Raw genomic sequence first — 25,155 nt, 5'->3', positions numbered from 1 at the left:
TAATCATACTTCTTATCTTACTATTGTAAGGAATCTTTGTTACTCCATTATACACGTGGTCCCGGACACCCTGTAGAACATAGTCTAGAAAAGTCTTTCCTAAAGTGGGCGATAACGCCCCCTTGTGGGCGCTGCAGGTCTCAAGCGGGGCGGTAAGAGACCCAGAAAGAAAATGGAGGTGTTGTGTAGAGGCCTGGGGGGTGATTTGTAATTTTATTTAGCTAGGAGGCCTCTCAGACAACGACTGCATGAGCTCGACTCTTAGCAACAACTTGTGAAAAAATATTTATTCTCAAAGTGGGCAGTAGACAAAATGAGTTTGGGAACCACTGGTCTAGAAGTACATATAGGCTACTAATTATCAGTCGTATGCAGTCGCGGACAACAGCTAGTGTTATATAATTAGTTAAGTAAGAAATAGTGTCATATACACAAAAGCTATGGAAAATTTAAAAGTATAAGACATTGTGACGCACAAAAAGGTACGTCAAAGGATTTAGTTAATTGTTTATTTTTATTATCTTTGGCTGACTGTCACTTGAATTAATATAAATACGAAATAAACTGATGGAAAATTTATAATTCGTTTTCATCATAATATTTTTGTTTTGAATTCCCCACAATATGGAATAATGAGTGACTAATGTGTTATTAAGTTCTAGATTGTTTGTGGTTTGCAGAAATCAAAGAAATAAGCTTTTAATACGTTGTTTAAAGAAACTGTAAGAAAGAGTAAAAACTAATAAACGTATACAAAGAAAGAATATAGGACAACTAACTAATTAAGAACAAATTTCACATGTGCGTGGCAGTCCTCCAACTAGGGGATTGTCGATCTATTCGTACCTAATCTGAGGGGTTAGACAAAATGCATTCGATTCTAAGCGATTCCATAACGAACTTCAAAATTGTGTGGAAATGACGCGCGTCAATCGCGTGACATATCGAAAGTTATTGTCAGTTCTATACATGTTTTAAGTTCGTTATGGAATCGTTCCGGAGCGAATGCACTTTGTCTAACCCACCTGGAGTCTGGAGCTGAAGAACCATAAGTTATTTCAGCCTATATGTCTCTATTTTGCACTAATATCAGCTCATGTATAAACACATTATTTAAAATGATTTTGTATATGTTTGAAAAATGGAAACATACGATTCAATATTGCGAATAGTATCACCAATAATTTCCCTAATTTGCAGGCTTCATTTTATAGACAAAGTCAGGCTCAAAGGTTTTATAATTGTCCTGTTTGTATTTTGCTTCAATTTACATAATAGCTGCAAGGATACATTACGTAAGAGTTTAAGGAAGGATGGTTTTATCTTAGACTTTGCGGTTTCTTGTTGTTTCTCGTATTTGGTGACGCTTTTGCACTTGCGAGTGCATTTAGTTCATTAACTATTTTATAACTGCATATTTCAAGTGCAAAAACTCTTGTACAGAAATGTATTACCATCTCTGTTATTCGCCTAAATAAAACAAGAGCTAGCAATATTTTTTATTCATTTTGGCAATGGAAACTCACTGTTAACTGATAATTCAGAGTTATCTTACTAATATTATAAATGCGAATGTTTAGATGGATGTTTGTTTGAATGATGGTATCTACGTAACGGTTGTAATTTGACATTGATGTAGAAAATCTGGAAGAATACATAGGCTACTAATTATGTTTTTTTTATTCTGCACAGATGGAGTCGCGGGCGACAGCTAGTTCGGTTATAAGGAAGCAATATTTAGTAAATTGTTTAAGAGTTAACTTAGTAATTTTTGCAATAACATTTTTTATGTTCGTATACAAATTAAATTGATTATGAAAGTGTAACCTTGGGGTGCATTTACGTCGACGTATATTACTTTAACTGAAATAATTCGTATTTGAATAAAAAAAACGAAATTATGAAACAACTTTGGAATGTAATTATTGCTAAATGAGTTAAATGGGTAAAACCATATTGAGTGTACGTAAAATTTGCTTACGTTTCTTAATAAATTGAGTTGGATGAATAATACGAGCAATAAATTCATTAAAATATAGTAAAATAGTATGAAACAATTAAAACTCTTATCAATCATTGTAATTATGTTGAAACCACCAAATTAAACGAAGTATTCCTTGATGATATTTATTTTGCACAAAATACAAGGCATTTGCGTCGGTGGCTCAGTGGTCAAGCACTTGACTTGCAATCTGCAGGTCCTGGGTTCGAATCCCGCCATGTACCAATGTGCTTTTCGATTTTCGATTTACATATGTACATTTATCCGACGTTCTTACGGTGAAGGAAAACATCGTGATGCAACCTGCACATATCTGAGAAGAAATTCAAAGATACGTGTGAAGTCGACCAACCCGCAATTGGCCAGCGTGGTTGACTATGGCCTAATCACCCTTAACTTAGGGTAGGCTCCGAGCCCCTCGGTGGGGACGCATAGTGAGCTGATGATGTGTACAAGGCATTCTCCCAAAGTTTAAAATGTTGTCGGTGCCGAATGTAGTACAGATTAATTTAATGTGATAAAAAATTATTTAATTATCTTATTTTTTTTTTAATAATTTCATAAGAGATACAACCTTAAGTATGACAATGTAAATTATTGTCATTGGAAAAAAAAGACGAAAAATATTTTTTTTTCTTCGTCTTTTAATATTAACACAGTTGGCACGTCTTAACCTGTAGCTATATCGTTTCTTGAAATAACTCCTCGAGGAATCAAGGTTATTGTGTTCGATTGAATAATTTAAATATTCCGAGATATACTGATGTTTTATTTATATACGACCTATTTCTTAACATATTGAAATTAAAATTATTGAATACGTAAAAATCTATATTTACAAAGGAAATTAATCACATATGTACGTCCTTTAAACTAGATCTAAAAAAAGTTTTTTATTAATTCGATTGCTCTGTTTATAACAAATCTATTAACGGTAGTACGCGATTTCATTGTGTCAAGGTCACTATGACTTCCTGTACCGTATCTAGTTGTAACCGGTTTTTCTAGATCGCGGTTTCCCGCCAATGGATCAGTAGGGTTGCTAACTTTTGATAAACTTAGGCTCAAACAAAGACCGCAAAAATCGACCAGTAGTAACCATATAATGTTTAACAGATGTCAAAGAAAAAGAAACACAAACGATGATTTGTTTCACACAAACCATTTTGATCCAATGAAAACGATGTCAAACTCGTGGCTCTAATAAGCACTATGCAAGATCGAAGAAGTGGCAACCCTAATACAAGTGTATTTGTTTTCAAACGTATGTTGTTATAGTTAGCCACGCCTTCTTACGTCATAGGCCACTTCGTCAACTTCGTCAACTTAATTTGCATGCGAGTATTAAATTGTTTTACATTTGTTAGTGTTTGTAGTGGCAATAAAAAAGTTGCCGGAAGAGACATAAAAAATAATAATGATGGCCTTCGTCTTGCAATAAAAAAGAAAACAACAGCAAAAATCTATTTCCATTAGTATGTGAGGGTTTATTTACTTTTTTATTTGGCTGATATGACTTTTCAGCCAGTTATAATATAAAAAGTTATTTATTTGTAACCTTCATGGAGATTCGATCGTCTATTTTCACGCGTGTTAAGATAACATTTTCATTAGCATGTCGGAGATTTATCGCGCACGTTTCGACATCACCTTTGAAGATTTTTTTTCAATATTTAAGTAGAAAATATACTACAGTTTTTGTAATACTGAAGTTTTTAGGATTTGATGTTGATGTAACAACTTAAAACACAAACATTTGAGTTATTCAATATTGGTGTCTCATCATGTCTACGAAAAAACTACTTTTCAATATATGTGTTTCCTTTGTGCCTTTTTTTGTTTCATAATCACTTTTATGTTGCTTGCCATGATGTTTATTTATTTTCACTGTCAAAGATAAGAAAGTTGACATCTTGACACTGGACCAGACTTTATCTGTATTTGTAATAGTCCCCAAAATCATAGCAATCACGAGACCATCACCTCGTGACTGTGTGCAAATTGGTATGTAGAACGTGACACATATATTTTACAGTGTTTAAGTTAAAATAAGGCAAAAACTCAAATCGGTCAAATAGCGAATCGACCGTTGCCCATAGACATACGCAATTGTAGATGCCTATCTTTAATCGACGGAGGATGCACAGAAAGAGAATATTTTCCGTTCGCATGCATCTCCTTATTCGGAAAATCTAAAATTAGACCTCCGATACGCACACTCATCAGACTGCACGCGGAAATGCTTCCACTTGACGTCTGTCTTCCGTGTGGTCGTGATATTATACCGGGTAAACGGGACCATTCGTGCGAAGATGTTAAAGGCTCCACCACTGTCAAATATTTATTCAGATAAATTCCGCCGTAGATTTTCTAGAATTAATAATAATAAACTTTATTGCCATAAAAAACTTAAAGTTCTACAGCACACAGTTATTTAGAAATATTGATGGCAAAATGAGGTAGGCTCATCTTTGCCAATACCGGTCAGATTCCAGTGTCGAGCTGGTTTTCAGCTACTCCCCCGTTACACCATATTGTAACATCAAAGCTGTTAAATCGAAAACCCTAGTCATAAATTTTGCTGAAACTTTCTTGTGATTCTTTAGTTTTTTGTTTGGAGCGACAATGCTTTAAGATGAGCAGTTTTAATACGTCTTTAACTATGAGTGTTATGTTTTTTAGTATATTCTTAGTATCTCGTAAATACGTTTAATCTAAAAATGTCGTTCAAGGTTTCCATTTTTAAGTATTCCAATATAACATCTCCCTGACCTCATATATTTTTGGCACATGTCTTTTCCCATGCGTGTAACGTTTAAAAAAGATTCGGATTAATTCCTGGAAATATGAAGAACTATAGAAATACGTCAAATTTTATTTGACAAATAGAGTTAGCGATATGTCTTAGAAACCCACGGTAATTGTAGACTAGATAGAAATTTTAGTTATAACTAGCGGACCCGACAGGCGTCCTGTCTACACGTCTTTAATTTGAATAAATTAATATGAAGTAAGTATTTGATGAAAATTGTGAATCTAAACCATTCCCAGATCCCGTAGAACACACACAAAAAATTTCATCAAAATCGTTCCAGTCGTTTGAGAGAAGTTCAGTGACATACACACTCACAGAAGAATTATATATATAAAGATACTGCATTAAGAAAAGAAGTAACATAGTAATGATTTGGTGGCTAGAATATTTTAGCATTATTTACTTTCAATGTTGTTGAATTATAATTTACTTCCTACATTTTGAACGTTTAATAATCAATATTAGTTGTATTGACATTCGCTACAGGTTTGCAGTTTGTATGTCCTTGCTTGTGATATACGACTCTCCTTTCCTTATTTAATTATATACTTTTCTTTTTTTAATATCTAAATATAAATCTAAAAGTAGAAATCGAAGATTATTTCGTACCCATTTTGGCGAAATATTCAGCCAAAGTTTTGTGAGTTGAAAAGTTGTTTGTGTTGGCTACGAACATGATAAATTATACTTGGTGACAGTACATATTCGATCATAAGAAGAAGTCGAATTTTATTCTTTATTTGTACTTAAAAAGGATTTATATTTAACACTTAATTCGACGAAATTTTTTGTAGCAAAAAAATTGTTTTTTTTTTAGTAAAGTCATACTTACGTAATTTTCTCTAAACTAGTTCAGTAGATTTTTTTTAATTAGTTGTTCGTCACACTGGACACCATCGAATTAAGGGTTAACTAGATAAGGAATTAAAAAAAAATCCTTATTAGTAGCCTATGTCTTCCAGACTATGATCTACATCCATGCCAAATATCATCGAGATCCATGCAACCGCTTTGGGGATACCTTCAAACAAACATCCAGTCATCCATCTAAACATACGCATTTATAGTAGGATGTATTGAATATATATATACATAATGGTTTGATTGTTTTTATAACCGTGGTATACCACTGTCGAAATACCTATCAAAATAATTGTCTTATGTTTATTTTACAGTAAGTAAGTCATCATCATCATCAGCTCACTATAAGTCCCCACCGAGGGGCTTGGAGCCTACCCTAAGTTATGGGTGATTAGGCCATAGTCAACCACGCTGACCAAGTGCGGGTTGGTTGACTTCACACATATCTTTGAATTTCTTCTCAGATATGTGAAGGTTGCATCACGATGTTTTCCTTCACCGTAAGAACGTCGGATAAGTACATATGTAAATCGGAAATCGAAAAACACATTGGTACATGGCGGGATTCGAACCCAGGACCTGCAGATTGCAAGTCAAGTGCTTGACCACTGAGCCACCGACGCTCTGAGTAAGTAAGTATGCAGTTTTATTTTACTTGTTCAATATGTACATACGAAAATAAAACATATAAGCGTAAAGGTCAATGACACATCTAAAATGCAACGCGGTTACTTTACTTCTGCTCTAATTCCATCGTAATTAATACGTGTAGCAATATGTGGTCTAGGTATTTTACTGTTTTGTTTTTTTGTCATATAAACAAAAAATATATTTATGAAATGTAAATATATTTCACTTACTAATATTATTAATACGAAAGTTTAGATGCATGTTTGTTAGAAGGTATCTCCGGAACGATTCAACGGATCGGGATGAAATTTGGCACAGATCTAGAACCTTAGCTGGAAGAACATATAGCCTACTTATTAGGTTTTTGGTTATTTCCGCAAAGACGTAGTCGCGGGCGATAGTTAGTTACTACTTTGTTTTTGACAAAAAATTGAGGAATCCTTTGGTAAGTTAACTTGTTACTTTAACTAAAATTCCAACTATTAAATGGTAATTTTAGTATCGGTTATAACAATAACTACCGCAGAACAATTCGTGTCAGTATGTCTTGTCTGACGGTTGGCTTGTCCCCAGTAAGTGAGTGACATGTTTGCGAAGGCCTATTCTTTGTTAAACACAAACCTTCAAGGCTGACAAGTAAATCATATCTTGACATTGCCGACTGTCAGATAACCTATCTATTAAATCTTACTAATATTGTATATGCGAATGTTTGGATGGATGAATAGATGGATCTAAGAACATATAGGGTACTAACAAGAGTAATTAAATTTTTTTTTATTCCACGCGGACGGAGTTGCGGGCAACAGCTAGTGCTTGTATAAAATGGTGATTGTTTTAGGTGCTATTTTAAAACTATACTTTTACATTTATCCCGTTCATTCTTTTAAAAGAGAAGACGATATTTTTGATTGCATGTTACTGTAATAAAACCCCACGGTAATATGGAATTTTAATAAATGAACAGAATTTACCGATGTATAAAATCTCATCGTCTTATAGGAAATATCGTAGAGAATGTATACATGAGAACCCACTTACAGGAACTTTCCCGTCGATTACCGTCACTATGTTAGTCAATGCGAAGTGTCAAGATGTATAAGACGTATATAAACAAGTGACAAGCGGTAGCGGATTTAACTGACATGAAATAATTTCAAACAAAATTAATCTTTAGTAGTGCGAACTAAATAATAAATGCTACTGAGGTTAAACTAGATATTATCTAGACGTCGACTAGAACATATCGTAGTTTGTAGTATCTCCTCTATCGATATGAGAATATGAATCGAACAACAGTTCAGTTTTCTAATGTTTGTAAATCGCTTCCGCTTGTAACATGTACGGTTGTAATGTGGGGTTTCGAAGAGATTGAACAATCTATACAGTTTACATTAAGTCTGTGTAACAACTAGAGAAGCTCAATCATTTATCCCAGTCTTGTGACTTCGGAGTAAAAGAAACTTTAACACAAGGAAATAAGAGTTATAATATGATTTAATTAATTCTTAGCGAGATATTTTTGGAGCTTAAAGATGTATAGTTTACTCTCTACTTTATTTGGGAAGTTCTCTTCTATAGGATAGTCAATAACTGTGTAGTTATTACACTTGATGACGTACGTTTCTGCATTGGTCTGTAATGTAAACAAGGTATTTAGTCTCTCATAAAGCTTCTATACACGGACCATATGAGTTCGCTTCAAACGGATCTTTGTAAACATTGCTGTACAATGAAACTGATCAACATCAATATTACGGTTCTTGGTAGAAAAAAGACTGTAATCAATTGGGTTATTCGAAGTATTTTGACAACATTGCACCTATAGTTTAAATTCTTGGAAATTCTGTTACTGATTGATTAATTAAGGTGTTTGTCCATTGGCCCGTATCGTATCAAGACAAAGGAAATCCGTTTAATCCGTACGTGCGGTGCGTCCGATGCGGGCCAATGGGTGCATACCTTTATTCAACAAGATGTATTTAAAACAAAGTATGATATCTTTTAAGTTATGTTAAAATAATGAATGGTTTTCATTCTTTTCTCTATGGATTGTAGGCACAGTTCGTAGCATTCATTCATCAACTGTCTTATTTCACTGTCTTCTTACGCATATCCTCTTTCACGCAATCCAATCTCAACTTACTTATCAAACTTATTGTTATTTTTGAAACACGCATTAAATTAACCTAATTTCCTTTAATATTATAAATGCTAATGTTAGAATTTGTTGTTTGTTTTGAACGGCTGTATGCTCGCTGAAATTTGACATAGACGTAGAACATAGTCTGGAAGAACACATAGGCTACTAATTTACTCTTTTTTATTACGCTCGGACTGAGTCGCGGGCAGTTAGTATTCCTTTAATTTTCCTTATAACTTGTATAATCTGAACTAAGCATAGTCTTACATAAGTAACCGTTATAAGGTCGCAGCTGTTTCTAGTTACCATAAATAGTAAAGTTTTAATTGCATGATTAAGTCTTAAATGATGGTCATTATAAATTGTTTTCATTCACAATAGAATTGAGCGTTGCATCGTAAATTATATGGTTTCAGATAAATATATTCAGGTTAATAATTCCCGCGTATCTACGGATTTTTTTTATAGCAACGTTATTCTTAGCCGACTTCAAAAAGGAGGAGGTTATAATTTCGGCGATATATTCTTTTTTTTTTTCTTTTTTTATGTGTGTTACCGTGTAACTCCGTCCCTAGTACTACGATTTTGATTTTTTTTTGATCGAATGGTTTTGTTTATGCAAAGTTGATTGTAACTTAAGTTTTGTTTGCTTAAAATTCACAACACTTACTTTTTTATAAATTAAATACAGCTAATTATTTAGTTTTTTTTTTTAAAGAATAAACAAGTAAAAAATGTTATTAATAATTGTGTTGGTAATTAACTCGCATGCGGAATATGCGTGAAAGAATTAAATGAGTTTGATCAAAAAACGCATTATATTTAATGTGTGTCGTGTGAGGATCGTAAAAATGCATTAACTATTGCATAATCTATTAAATTATTACGCAACTACTTAAGTAGAATTACACTGCCGTGACATTGTATCACCGCGTATTGTCGTTCTTTTCTTTTATTAAAAAATCACAAATTTACTGTCCCGCTTTGACATTCAAGGGAAAAACGCTATTCAAATGACAATTTTAACTTGGTAGAGCCCGCTTTAACATCTTCGCACGCATTGGCCCGACTCGCCCGGTGAAATACCACGACCACACAGAAGACAGGCGTGAAGTGGAAGCTATTCCGCGTTTCGTCTGATGAGTGTGCGTCCCGGAGGCCTAATTTAGTACTCTTTCCCTTCCCATCATTTTTCTTATAAGGAAAGAATGGTAAGTGGAAGTGGACTTTCCGGATGAGAGGATGCATGGAAAGGGAAAATATTTTCTTTCTGTGCATCCTCTCCTCCGTCGATTAAAGGTAGGCAACGCATATGCAATTGCGTATGTCTATGGGCAACCGTCAATTCGCTATTTCAGCGATTTCAATAAAAAAATGTAACTTAACAAAATTCAGTTCAGTGACCTAATTCAACTGTTACAGATGGTCACATTGAAAATTATATACACGCAAACCACTAATCTTTAACTCGCTGACAGCTGATTGCCTGGAAATGATAGCTTTTGCTTCATTCCGATTTAAACGCGCCTGTTGATGTTAGGTGACATATCATTTTATCTGTATTATTAGTTTTCCATATCACCGCTACAAACCGTTACCATCAGTGCAATTTGAAAATCAAATAGGCACAAAATATTACGTCTTATGCCAGTCCATTTATAGAGGTTAATGACTCAAATACTCTAGGAAAATATTACTCTCCAGAGTCGTTTAGGTTATACGTTCCGGTATTTGAAAACAATGAGACTGATAGCATAAAGTTTTTATACAAATATTTCGACAATGGAAACTCAAATATTATGATGCAGATACTTTATCTTGTTTGAAACGAACCGGAACTTTTATCATATGCGCTTCTTTTATTCGAATTATCATAGCTTATATTAACCTTCATTTATTGCTTTGTCTTTTATCAATGTCAATTATTAACATTTTCCAAGATAGTGGATTCTACGAAGTCATTAAAAAGTTTTTAATGTTTTGACTATCAAATTATATAAACTCTCTTGAGACGTTATCTTACTAATATTTATACATACGAATGTTTGGATGGATGTATGGACGGATGGATGGATTTTTGTTTGAAGGTATCTTCAGAAGAACTGAATCAAAATCAATGAAATTTGGCATACATATAGAACATAGTTTGGAAGAACACATAGACTTAATGCGCGGTCGACAGCTAGTAAACTTATATAGAAAAGACTAAAACAGTCCCATTTATCCTGTTGTTGCCCTCCCCCCCCGCCAGATGGGCTCGAAACTAGTCGGTGCCGACGCCAGTGTACGTGAATGTTAGCCATTTTTATATAAGTTTTGACTATCATTTAACAAAGAGAGTTTTCTTTGTTCCATTCAATTTTCTTAAAGATTTTGCTGTACTTTGTTTCATTACTGAGTCATGTATCTGACCCGTTTCACAAACTCAAAATAAACTTTGTGCACAGACATGCTCGTATATCTCTTTATTTTGGAGTTAAATAACAGGGAACAAGTTTATTATTGTACTAGCTGTGGCCCGCGACTCCGGCCGCGTAGAAATAAAAAACATAATAAGTAGCCTATGTGTTCTTCCAGACTATGTTTTATATGTATGCCAAATTTCATCGAGATCCGTTGAGCCGTTCAGGAGATACCTTCAAACGTCTATCCATCTAAACATTCGCATATTTTTTTTATATCATAAGGGTGGCAAACGAGCGAGCGGTGGCATCTGAAATCACTGAAATAGCGAAGTGACCGTTGCCTATAGACCTACCTTTAATCACGGAGGAGAGGATGCACAGAAAGAAAATATTTTCCCTTTCCATGCATCCTCTCATCCGGAAAGACCACTTCCAATTCCCATCCTTTCCTTATAAGAAAAAGGGTGGGAGGGGAAAGAGGACTAAATTAGGCCTCCGCACGCTCATCAGACTGCACGCGGAATTGCTTCCACTTCAGTCGTGTCTTCTGTGTGGTCGTGGTATTTCACCGGGCGAGACGGGCCTATTCGTGCGATGATGTTAAAGCGGGCTCTACCACTGTTAAAATAGTATAATATTAGTAAGATTTATACTACTATGTGAAATGTAAGAACTAACTTTGTATCTAGATGTTTCTATATTTTATTACTTTATTTATCTAATTGCCTACTCGACCTTTTTACGTCATAATATATTTATATTAATAAGTATTATGTACTTCGTTCAACGTAATAAGTAATTAATATGTTCAATCATATAACCATTAAATTATGGATTATAACACTGTTGTACTTGTTTATGTTCTAGAACTATGATTTTACTTAAATAATATTGCGTATTTATTTGATTTTATGTACATAATAGTTTTTAGGGTTTCGTACCTCATCGGAAAAACGTAACCCTTTGTCGTCCGTACGTCTGTCTGTCAAGACCCTTTTTAGCTATATATTAGTTGTTTCATACGTATATGTCAGAAAACTGTTTTTATATTTATTTATAACTAACACTTGCCTGTGACTTTGACCGCGTGGAATTAAAACAAAAATCTAGTAGTAAAAATAATCTATGTCACCCCGGGGATAGTTTAGCTTCTTAACAGTGAAATATTTTTAATCTTGTTTTGGGTTTCGGAGCCTATTCATTACAAACAAAGGATTAAATCTTTCTGTTTATAAATTTCATTTTATGTATTTTTCTGATTCCACAGTTTGAAAAAGACGCCGCGTAACTGTCGCACTGCCCGTGTGGCAAATTAATTATACTAATTTAGTATTAGAATTGAGTTGCAAGCTTTTTGTTCACTATCTTATCAGGCAGCTTGGCAAGTTTGACGAAAACGTCGGTTTATCTACTGAGATAAATACATTTCCCGTGTACAGTATGTGATAAAGGGTAGTTTACACTGTCGGAAACATTCCTACAAAAATTAATCTCAAGTTTATTTTTAAATCATAAGTACTAATATTAAATGCGAAAGTTTGGATAAATGGATACTTTTTACTGTATCTCCAAAACGGCTTTGCTGATCTCAATAAAATTTGGCAATTTGGTTTGTCTGAAAAAAGAAACAAAGGCTACTTATAGATAATAAGTATTTTTATAATTCCGCGCCGACGAAGTCGCAGGCAAAAGCTAGTAGATAAGTATGTTTATGGCAAGTGCATGTAATTACGTGTGTACCCACCCTTATGTCTATTAAGTACTAGTTGTATAGAATCTCTTGGTTAATATGTTATGTTTTAATATTTAATTATCTTTTACACGTAAAGTTCTTTTGTTACGTTCTTTATTTCGGATCTAAACATTAAAATGACAGTATATCTGTATTTTTAGGAAGAAAATCCGAAAATGTGACCTTGTATTGACCCAACACGAGTCTTACTAAAATGTCGACGATTGCGTCCCCTCACTATTCATTCTGACACTGGACTTTGTAACGAAAGCACGTCATTCGCGCCAAAGGATTCTAATTATGTCTAAAAGTATGTACACTATAGAACATGAATAATAATGTTAGTGCTTTAGATAGCTTCATTTTTTTCGTCTAACCTAATTCTCCTTTTAACGTAAAATTTACAGTTATCAATAATGTTTTATTATTTTAATAATGTAGGCGTAATTAATTAAGGACGCATATCAATATGAAGCACTATCATAAACCTGTTTTATATCTAACTGGTTCATTTTATCCGTTATTACATTCAAACTTGTATTGTTTAATTTTTCTAATAATTTTTTTTTTAAAAGACGTTTTTTTTTTGGTTACGGAATTTTTATTTTTAATTTAATAGACGCCAGAATGACTCTCTCAAATCTCAACGGGACGTGCCGCCATAAAGTTTGTATCTTATAATACCAATGTTTTATTCCCTAAAATGTGCCGATTTGTTCCGTATTGACTGATCCACTCAACTTGCGAATGTCAGATCATTACACAACTCGTTGTTTACCTGCATATCAAAAAAATGTCTCATAATGACGTATTATGACGCATGAGATTTAAATCGCAAATGTCTAAAGCGATCACTGATGCTTATCATAATCTTGATAATTGCGAAAGCAAGAAGTGCCTTTTGTCTTTTTAATCTTGATTGAATATTTTGACAAACGTCAATATTAATTCTATATTTGTAATCCATATCTTTATATGCTTTCAACTGTCAAAACTTTTATTTAAAAATATACGTTATCTCCGGTTTCTTTGCAAAGAATGACAAGGATGGAGATATAGATTTTATTCACGATTATCTGTGCGTTTCTGAGAAAAAAATCTCTGTGTAACATCGTCATAGATGTTTTTAACGGAGATTTGATCTCAGAAACCCCCGTTAAAACTAAACATCAAGATTGTCTTTAGTGATTGTAACCGTCTTATATATATCTTAGATTATAATATTGTTTATTTTATAAGTGCCTACTTCTAATTCTAATCTGAAACGAAACCGGTTTTCTTTATGTTTGTCTATAATAACAATTAACAGACTATTTATTATTTTACGCAGTTAGATTAGGTTTATTTTTTATTTTAAATATACTTACTGTGTGTAGTGGTAATAGACATGGGTAAATAAATTCTGAATCAGTTCAAAAGTTCAGCTCATAAAGACTTGAACCATTGAGCTGTAGCTGAACAACTAAATTGGCAACTGCTCATTGCAATCTACTATTATGTGAGCTGAAGAGCAGCGAGCCTGTTGATTAACATTTCACAAACGAAACGCAAATCATAATTCAATGCAGTTACAAATTGAGCTGTTGTGAACCGGTTCACTGATCCGCTACGCATGGGAACAATGAGCTGATCTACTTATTAATTATAGTTAATATTTTCATGATTACTTAAGACAGTTTAACTACTAGATATTTAGATTATTTACTGTGGGTTTCTGAGACCAAATCCGTTTAAAATATATTTTTATCTCCGTTTTATCAAAGATAATGACAGAGATGAAGATGTTTACAGAGATAATGGTCTCAGAAACCAACGATAACAAAACTAAACTGGCAATTGACCAATTTAAAGCTTATTCAAAGATTAATTTATTTGTATCAAAAACATGATGGAATATGTATTATATTTTCATTTAAAACATTAAATTTGATACGTCAGCGTTATATTGCGTTTCAATACAACTTTGTGTATGTAACTTGGAAGCAAAGTCCAAGTTAATATATTTACATAGTATTATACTTGCGTAATTTTTATGTACTCCGTGAAAAAGGCAAATACTTAACATGATGACATAAGCATATTTACAACTGTGTTGCAGTTCTAAGGCTTGGATAACAGGGTTAATTTTAAAAAATAAACCCGTCACCTTCCTGCCTTATATTGGCGTCATATCTAAATTCACTACCTTCTTAAGTATACTCTCTTATTCATATCTATCTTTGTTTTGTTCTTGATAAATTGATAGAGAATAACAGGAAGGAAAACAATCGAACTGTATGACTTATTAAGGTATATTCTAGTATCGTGTAAGGTCTATAATACTGTCTAGTGGACTAGCGTTTGCCCACGACACTGTCGTCTGCGGAATAAAATAGAGAAAAATAATTAGTAGCCTGTGTGGTCTTCCAGATTATGTTCTATATGTACCTTCAAACATCCATCCAAACATTCGTCTTTATAATATTAGTAAGATATATAACTGAGGTCGTACTGTAATTAGTCTGTAGTACCAAAAGGAATAAGTGCATAGGGTAATGCTTCGACGATGTAAGTCAACAACCTATTTGAAACAGGTTCGGGAACCGTCAATCTCAGGAATGGTAGAAGGCAAATCGTGGCAAGACGATGACCTGACCATATATAATTTTCTGACATTCATACCTTTACGATACCCATAATTATAAGGATGACTTCAAAATGCAAGGCATTATAGTCCTTATAGCCTACGAAATACGTCATAATGATGTATTGAAGTCTGTTATTTGTGTTATGCATTCTTTAAATTTTGACTACCAAACGAACGAAAAAATTCAAAGTTATAAAAGGTGGGGAATTTATAAAATGCACTTTCAAGTTGAACTATTTAAATTATTCATCAATCGTCTATTCTGGAGTTTAAAAATAAGTAAAGAAATTGGTATATGGATTAAATCTTACCAATATTATAAATGCGAATGCAAAAGGGCTTAGAAAAGATTTAGATGAAATTTTGCACAGTTGTAGAACATAGTCTGGAATAACACAAAGGCGACTATTAAATTTTTTTTTAATTCCGCGCGTACGGTGTCGTTTGCAAAAGCTAGTATAAAATATACTTTCATTGCTTTTCTTGGAAGATGTCATTTTAATGTCTTTGTATTATAATTGAACAGCACAAATATATTTTTTGTACTGAATACTTTTAAAGGTGGAATATGGTTGTAAGTGCAATAACTTTGCGACTTTGTTCATTGTCAAGGGCACACAAAACCACGATCGCACGGAAACGTGTAAACGATATCAATACTACTAACCAAATACTATTGTAATTTATTGTATCGAATGACCTTAAAATAAATTCATGTCATCGTTTCTATTACATATTAATTGTATGCAAGGCCTACTTTTATTACGAACTAAACCAACGTTATATTTAAAAAAATTCGTCGACAACTATATGAACTTTGTTTCGAGGAAGTTAAAGTATTTAATATTCAAACGTCGTCTTATAAGTTTTAAGACGTATTTTTAAGTATAAGTAACGTAATATTGTCGAATTTCAAATAACAAATGATAATTAATGTGCATAAAATATTGAAAATAATAAATAAAAACACTCACAGATTATATCAGGAAAATCCTGTTCTCGATTTATTAACAGCTGCGTACACCGGTGCTCCAAATAACAACACTGCACAAATATATTTTAGTTTTGCGGGTTACGCAGTTCGGGTTTATGAATGGCGGGAAAATATAACAAGCGCGCGTACGACCAGCGCGCGTCTCGGCTGTGGACTGACCGATTGGCCGAGCGCTTTTTCTTTAGTGTTCCCGCGCTGGCTCTAGGGACGCGTTGCTTTTGCCTTTTTATTTTTAATTTCGAGTGCGTGAACCGATTCGATAAACACCGGAACACGTGATGTCAACGACGTCAGGTTGGTTTGACTGCATTATTTTGTGATTTTTATTTAACTAACGCTCCTACGTCATCAAATAAAAATGTTTATTCACACTGTTTTAACTAACGATCAATACGGAAGTCCTTTTATGTAGGTTATTGGTTATATTGCAATGTCATGGACGTCGTGTGAGCTCTAGTGTTGCCATAATTAATTCTTTATCAAATGCTAAAGCATTTCAGTATAAATGTTTTTCTTTTTGTCTGTAGAGCAGTTAATTAATGCCACAAGAACTTTAATTACGGCTCTAGAAGGCTTTAGTCATCTTGGTCGTTGATGACATTTTCGAACAGTTAGCATGATAACGTACTTTAATATCTTTACTACTACAACGATTTATTACTTCAAACGCCATCATAATTGGATGTATTAAGCGAATAAGCCAGTATAGTTCCATCCAAACTTTATGCCGGCGCGCAGTTTTAAACGAGACGTTGCGTAACACAATTTTAGGTATATGCGGGACGTCAAGGTATGCGGGGGCGGGAAACAACCGTTAAAGTTAGAATCTCGGAATACATAATGAAAAATATAATTAGGGGCAGGAAACAACCATTATAAAGTTAGAATCTCGGTATACATAACGAATAATATAATTTTTCAAGTTATTTTATTGTTAATAATTTGTGAAATAATCTCGTGACTTTAATGTTTGTTTCCAGCAAAACTTTTTGTTTCACTTTAGTCGTTGCGTAAAGGACGAGTCCTAACGCAAATAATGTACAGCGGAGTTCAAATTGCAGATAGATTAAATTTCGTTGCTTACAACATCTTACTCATCTTTTAAACATTATATTGAGCTTGTTTTATAATACACAGTATAAACAACTAGCTGTCGCCCGTGACTCCGTCTGCGCAGAATTATAATTTTAGTAAGATGTAAGATTTTAGTATCGTATACGTATTTTAATTTTAAACTTGACTTTATCTTCCTTGTATTTTCTTTGTAATTTTAATCCTTACAAGTAAAAAAGGAAAATTATTTTTTTTATCGTAATTCATCTTTTTAAAATGATGTCATTGAAATGGCATTGTAATGTAAATGTCGTGCTCGTTATTTCTTTGTAGGAATATTTAATTCAATTGAATAAAACACAGAACTTTACGTCTCGAATGAAAGTGATTTATTGAGAATAGTAATGACATAGTTCTCAAGTAAAAATATAACTGCCTGTGTTGTACTTAAATTTCGAAATTTGGGTATATTTCAATTTCACCGTTTAATTTCTATACGCATATTTTAAACGTGTTTTAACACTAACGCTTCTCCTTTTCCGTACTTCGAAAGCAAAAAAACGGAATTCTAATAGGTTCACTTTGTTGTCTGTCAAGACCCTTTTTACGAAAATCTCTCTCGAAACGCATCGTGCGAAATAAAAGTTACATTGGAAAGGGCGAGGGTGAGATTCGACAACGGGGGCGAATTCAAGGGTGGTTGTTGAACCCTTATTATAATATCGAATGCAGTTTAGGGTGATGTTGGTTTTCTCTTTCGCTATTAAGTTACTAAACTCTTAGTTTAAATTTATGTAATAGAGGCATTTTCTAATTAATATGTTTGTCCCCTTAGTTATTTACGTATGGCGTTGATGTCTTAATATATTTGCTTAGGTGTGCAATTTACTCTAATTAAGCGTCTAATTGGATCATAATAATAGTGAATTACTTCATACTTCATACGAGTAAAGTTGCTTCTTATCTTGCGGCTAACATTTGTTTTATCCTACAGTTTTTAGGAATCGCTATTTCGTATAAAAAAACCATATGCAAATGTGAAAGTAGAATACATAGACGTACCTCTATAAATGACATGAAAATGTTACAAATTCTTTGTCGGACTGTATAGACCGGTAGACTTATATGAACCGGGAGAGGCACTGTTATTGTGGTCAGTTCTGTCAGATAATCAAAAACAGGGGAAAACATGACAAGACAGATATGGTCCGAAAATTAGAATTGCTTACAAGCACCCCGGCAATATCAAGTAACGCACGGCCCGCAACAGATTTTAGTATCCTTTGTATGATTTGACATAGCGCTGCGTCCGTCATCAGCGCCACCCGCATCGAAAAACAAAGCTTGTTGGTACATATTGTCATCCCTTTCACTCTCTTTGACAAAACAGAGACGACAATACGCGTACATGTCACGGCAGTGGAATTCTACGTTAAGATAAACTCGCAAATTAGATATTGACTATTGATCGAAAAACTAAGGGCAATTTAATTGGTACGGAACACATATACGTATTTTTTGGGTTGTTTGTTTGTCATGATAAAGAGTGTCATCACCGCATTGTTGTAATCTATTTGCCTTAAAGTTATAAAGTAATTGTGAAGTTAAGCAAGCGACGACGAACGTATGATGTATGTAACGTATGTATTAGGAATTTTAAGTAAATTATTTGCAATTTACTAATATTTCTTGCATACATAGGAACTAAGTTTTTTTGCTTGGATATGTTTAACAAAAATCAAACGTAATTCGAACCCAAGCCAACGTGGTGATAATTTCGTATTTATAAACGTTAGGCTCATAACGCTTCAGTGTTGCAACATCGATTAATCTAATAGATTTTTAGTCTATGACAGGTGTCAAACTACATAATTTTAATTGTTATTACATCTTACTAATTAAACTAAAACGTAGAAGCTACGTAGATTTTTGGTAACAAAATAACGTATATTTATGGTTGTCAATATGAGTTTTAATTTTAACAGATACTTAATTAGTAATGGTTAAATGAAAAAAACCCATAGACATTATGTTATGTAATTTTTTCGAGTACTTTACCCCACTCTATCTTTCCTCTTGACCTGACGTCAGTGTGACGTCTCAACGGTGTCTTTAAGTCGTATTTTGTTTCAAACATTGTAAAAGCAACGTAAATCACAAACTACTCGTTAATTTTTGACGTTCTTCAAGGTAGCAATGTTAATGTTTAAAATAACAATTTACGTATTGTTTCATTTTTGGAGAAAATTAGCTTGTACGTTATAAATGGATAGAATAATAAATTTTTTGCGTTGTAACTCTGATTTCATAGTATTTTCAACCTTATTATGGCATTACAATGGGTATAGGAACTTAATAAGTACGTCTAACTATCATCGTAAGTTCAAATACGTCCTTTTTTCCTCTGATCTTTAGGGACCTTCATTCTTTTGAACATGCCAGTGTCAAAACAATATACTTAAAAAATAGTTACAACTGGTAATTTAACAGCAAATAACAAAAGTAAAAAGTAAGATTGTATAACCCCATTATCCGTTTCTGGCTAAGTTAAAAACCTTAATAGTTTCTGTATATATTAATCTTATTCTTTACTAATATAAATGCGAATTTTTAGATGGATTGATGGATCGATGTTTCTTTGAGGGTATCTCCAGATCGGCTGCATATCTTGCTGAAATTTGGCATAGATACAGAACATAGTCTGGAAGAACACATACGCCACTTACTAAGTTTCTTTTTAATCCCGCGCGGGCGGAGTCCCGGGATGCAGCTAGTATAAGTATTTTAATTAATATATGACATGAAAGGCTTGCCGGGTTTATTTTATAAACATACATTTATATCTAGTAAATATTTTGTATTAAAAAGTGAATAATGAATCGAATGTTTTGTTTTAAAATTAAACTACACAGTTTATATTAACACGAAACCACCTGGCTTCATTTTACGTGTCGAATTCGATGACTAATGATACAATGTCATTCAAACTTTATGGCGGCTCACAACTTTGGGTATCGACGGGACGTATGGTTACACCACTTCTCGCTTTCATCCACCTGTATCGTGGCCATGTGGCTTGCTGCATGAGCAGACATTAAGTTTGCATCTTATTATACTCTATCACCATAAAGCGTTTCTGCTTAAACATTCAGTACATTATATAACATTACATAACGGGATAGAATAACTTTTTACTGAATACATGTGTCATTTATCTCCTCGCGCCCCCTCATCATCATCAACCTGCCCTTATCCCTATTGAGGGTCGGCACTGTACTACGCCTCCAAACATCATCTATCAGCCGTCATATCCAAATATACCCCCTTCCTATGCATATCCTCTCTCACACAGTCATTCCATACTTTTTTTGATCTTCCTCTACTTTTGTAGCAATCCATTTTTGCTTATATCATCATCCCTCCGCATAACATGTCCACGCTAATCTTTTACTCCTCGATTTCCGGATCACTAGCGCCCCCTGTACATGTTAAATTATTTTGTGATCTATAATGTTTTTAGACTGTTTCAGAACGTCATATACTAGTCTTACTTCTTACTAATTTACCAATATGCGAATGTATAGATGGATTTTTGATAGATATCTCCAGAACGGCTGCATGGATCTCACTGAAAATCGGCATAGACAACATATATTGTAAGGAACACATAGACTACTAAGTTTTTTTTTTAATTCCGCGCGGATGCAGTCGCGGGTGACAGCCAGTAATTTAAATAATTTACTTCTGTATAACTATATTAATTGTCTGTACCACTAAAGGTATTTATTCTACCATAGAGTTTATAGTGTTTGACGTGTAATATTATACGCAGTGTGTCATAGATATCTCGATGTCATTATATTGACTTGAGGCGCCGTGCATATTGTCAGCAATTGAAGGTGAAACCTTTAACCCTCGCTTCATTGACACTGCTGCGCAGTAATGACACGTGTCATGCCATACTTACGACGTAAAGACTATTATATGTACCACGAAAAGTAATATTAAAAGCCTAATCTTGCTATCTTACTAATATTATAAATGCGAATGTTTGGATGAATGAAAGTTTGTTTAAAGGTATCTCCGGAAAGGCGCAATGGATCTCGACGAAATTCGATATAAATACAGAACATAGTCTGGACGAACATATTTTATTCCGCGCGGACGGAGTCACAAGCGACGGCTAGTTGTATATTTATGATTAGATTGGAGTATTTATAGTTTAATTTTACGCATGAAATCTTATATTGGAACGTTTTACTGTCTCAGCTTTTTCAAAGTTAATGAAAGGGACAAAATGATTCCATAGATGTATTTATACATAGCTGTAAGGTTCCATTGAATGACACAATCCAAGTGTAGTACAAACTTACAATAAGGTGATTAACACTAATCAAAATGTGCCATAATACCTATAAAAGTACGACTATTAATAAAGATTACCTACACTCGACGTTATATCAGAGCCGTCATTCAATACTTATAGAATGCAGTCTGATATTACAGACGCTTCCAGCAAATGCTTTTATAAACTGCTCATTGTTCGCTCCCGCAATCCGACCTTATCAACCCTAAACGTTGCAATTCACCGTAAAATTGTAAATATTAGGCATTTTGTAATGTTACTAGCTGTCGCCCGCGACTCCGTGCGCACGGTATTAAAACAAAAACTTGAAAGGTAGCCTGTGTGTTATTCCAGACTATGTTCTACATATATGCCAAATTTCAAAGAGATCCGTTGAGCCGTTCTCGAGTTACCTTCAAACAAACATCCATTCATCCATTTAAACAAAGTAAGATAAGATTTATAATATTAGTTATAGTCATTATTAGTTAGAATCCTTTGACGCGAATGACGTGCTTTCGTTACAAAGTCCAGTGTCAGAATGAAAAGTGAGGGGACACAAACATCGACATTTTAGTAAGGCTAGTGTTGAGTCAATACACTGCCACATTTTTGGATTTTCTTCTTAAGTTAGTAAGATTAACAGCCGCCCTTGGAAATCTTACGTGGTCTTACTTAAAGTTGATTTTAAAAGAGTAATACTGCTAAAATAAGGGTCTCTCTAAGAAACTATTAATGTTGGATCTTTTAAATAAGTGTGTTGTTAATAACTGTTCAAAACTTATCTCACTGCACGATTAAGTCGAGACCTGATTAATAAGCGATTTTAAAATATTAAAATTAATTAAAAAGATAACGAAACATGGTTGTAATAAATGTTAAAATAGATTTTATTATTGTCAGTATATTAAGAAATTTCAAATACTATACGACATGAATGTTTTAATTTTATACATTGTCATTTCCACTGCCGAAACATTAACAAATACATAAATAGTCACGTGTATTATTGTCTCTGAAAAACCATAGATAACTTTATGTTCCATAAATAACATTCTGATATTTTTTTTTATCATAAGGTGGCAAACGAGCGAGCGGCCACATGAAATCGCTGAAATAGCGAAGTGACCGTTGCCCATTGACATACGCAATTGCATATGCGTTGCCTACTTTTTCTCGTAGACAAGTTTCAACATCTTATTGGTGTCCAACCCAAAGTGACCTCTTTGGATATCACTGTAATATAAGTTTGCAATTGTTTCAGAGACGAATCGTATGCTGGCCAGCGCCTCCTTTGTGGGGCTGCTTATCGTGATTGGTCTGCCGCTCTGGTGGAAGACCACAGAAGTTTACAGGTATGGCAATCTTTAGTACGGCTAGGTATAATAAGAAAAGCGGCACAGAATACCTACCTAGGAGTTTATCTGACCACCAAGTTTTATCTATTTTCATCAAATTATAAATACTAAAATAAATTATTAATAATATATAATTACTAGCTCTCGCCCTCGACTCCGTCTGAGCGGATTTAAAAAAATTTAATTAGTGACCTATGTGTTCTTCTAGACTTTGTTCTACATCTGTGCCAAATGTCATCAAAATCTGTTGAGCCGTTCCGAAGATACCTTCCAGCAAATATCCATCTATCTAAAACTAAAATTTTGCATTTATAATATTAGTAAGATTGTGTTTGATTTAATTAAAATATTAAAACTTAGTACTTTCTTATTTTTTTCCTTTTTTTTAAAATTAGTTTATAGAGTAGTATTTAAATATTAAATAATACATATAATGTTCTAGCTAGCGATATATAAGCACATAGGTCGTATGCTGTTAACACACGAGTTATGTATAACATTTATGTAACACATCGATAAAACCACTTTTATTTTACATAAATAAACAAAAACTTCGCGCTACGTTATATAACCAAGTATTGTATAAATTATTTAGAGGTCGTAGTTTATCGCTAAAATGCGCGTTACAATATAATTATTCCTGTCACGTTTGTACAGTCAGCGTCATATAGATCGTCACAGACAAGATATGCAAATATATAGGTACACCAAAAGTATTCAATTATATCGGTACAACAAAAGTCCTCAAAATAATAGATACATTCACCCTGCTCAAATACATCGGTACATACACAGCGTCAAATATATGAGTACATGCAAGATGCTCATAAATATCGTAGCAGCCACAGCGTCATAAGTAACGAAGCAGTCAAGGTGCGCAAAAATATCGGTACATTTGACAAAATTGAACTCTATCTCTATATACTTGTGATACAATTTGGAATAAACTACTTCTGTTACATTCATTTGACACTTTGTATTAACATTATAGGTTGTCCGGAAAGTTCGTTCTGATTTTCGATATAAAGCTTACAATAGACTGTAGCTGAAGTGGATTCATTTTCGGATTTCCACCATTATCAAACGTCACAAAAATTTCTATATTGTGAATAATTTCATTTCATTGGTTGAGATAAAAACTAATTTTTAAAATTTTATCCAATAATAAAAGACGTTTTAGGTATAGAGTCGTACCAATATAATTTTAAAACATTTCCAAAAATTTAAGAGAACAGGGTTTCAATTTTCCTTATAAAGCGGCACGAACTTACTGGGCAACCCAATATTTTTCTTCTCCTGTCATAACGCTTAAATATAAAAGTTTGTCACGCCGAATATGACAGATACGTATTAACTAATATCAAATTTTGCCTTGTCACAATATATATATAATACTAGATTGGCGCAGTATTCTAGTATGTTTGCCGTAATATGTAAGTTTACCGGTTCGAATCTCAGGCTACTTTTTTTTTCATTTTATCAATCACGGGGTTATTTTTTCATAACCAGTAAAAATTTGGTAATGTAAAATTTTGCTGACAATTTTTTTTTATAATTTTCGCTGTCGGGTAGAAAGAAATTTAAATAAAGTTAACAACAATTAGGTCAGACCATCGCGGGTGAAGTGAGTGGGCGGAGCGTGGATTGTCTTTGCGGGTTTTAAGAATGGTACGCGCGGAAACTATACGTACAAGTGTTATCTACATATGTGTGCGCGCCCACGCACACTGGAATGTTTATTGCAATCGACCAAAAATTTGATGTGGTTTGGATATTGACATTCAGTTTTTTTTCTTTGTTTCTTAAATATAATCAGTATCAGTAAAAGGTAAAAGTAAAAGTGTTATTTTTACCGGTACAAGTTTAACAAACATGAGTAATAAACAAATTACATGCCAATAGCATCGCTTTATCTCCTTCATTTTTGTTTGAAATAGAAAAGTACTTTAACGGTCAAACTCATTAGTCCAAGGCAATATCAAAAAGTACCTAATAACTACGGCGATAGAGTTTAATTACATGTGCTTCGGTATTAAAATTAAAAAGTTTAAATATCAAAAAAAAATAGTGGCTTGGGATTTGAACCGCCGACCTTACGTACCAACGGCGGCGAACGGTAAGGCCACGAGACCAAACTAGCATATATGATGACAAACTTAAATTTGATGTTGGTTTTATCTACCTAATATCT

At 33.5% G+C, this 25,155-nt stretch overlaps 2 protein-coding genes across 5 annotated transcripts in view; one reads left to right on the top strand and one right to left on the bottom strand.

The window, feature by feature from the left end:
- Indy (tricarboxylate transporter protein I'm not dead yet) overlaps positions 1 to 16,378 on the bottom strand; it is a 33,338-nt gene extending 16,960 nt beyond the window's left edge. For both annotated transcript variants that reach the window (XM_013312261.1, XM_013312260.1), the window contains exon 1: positions 16,189 to 16,378. The gene's annotated coding sequence lies outside the window, so the exon portion shown is untranslated. The remainder of the gene's footprint in view (positions 1 to 16,188) is intronic.
- Positions 1 to 25,155, top strand: part of PIG-S (phosphatidylinositol glycan anchor biosynthesis class S) — a 38,369-nt gene that overhangs the window by 5,512 nt on the left and 7,702 nt on the right. For 2 of the 3 annotated variants that reach the window (XM_013312264.1, XM_013312262.1), the window contains exon 2: positions 22,871 to 22,961. In XM_013312264.1, the coding sequence (XP_013167718.1) occupies positions 22,882 to 22,961 (80 nt within the window). In that variant the 5' untranslated portion in view covers positions 22,871 to 22,881. Of the gene's footprint in view, positions 1 to 16,393; positions 16,503 to 22,870; positions 22,962 to 25,155 lie in introns of those variants that run through there. The other variant, XM_013312263.1, reaches the window with a different exon arrangement.

Source organism: Papilio xuthus, unplaced genomic scaffold (genome assembly GCF_000836235.2).
Source record: "Papilio xuthus unplaced genomic scaffold, Pxut_1.1 DF827679.1, whole genome shotgun sequence".
Lineage (NCBI taxonomy): Eukaryota > Metazoa > Arthropoda > Insecta > Lepidoptera > Papilionidae > Papilio > Papilio xuthus.
This window is presented reverse-complemented; position numbering and strand designations above follow the sequence as displayed.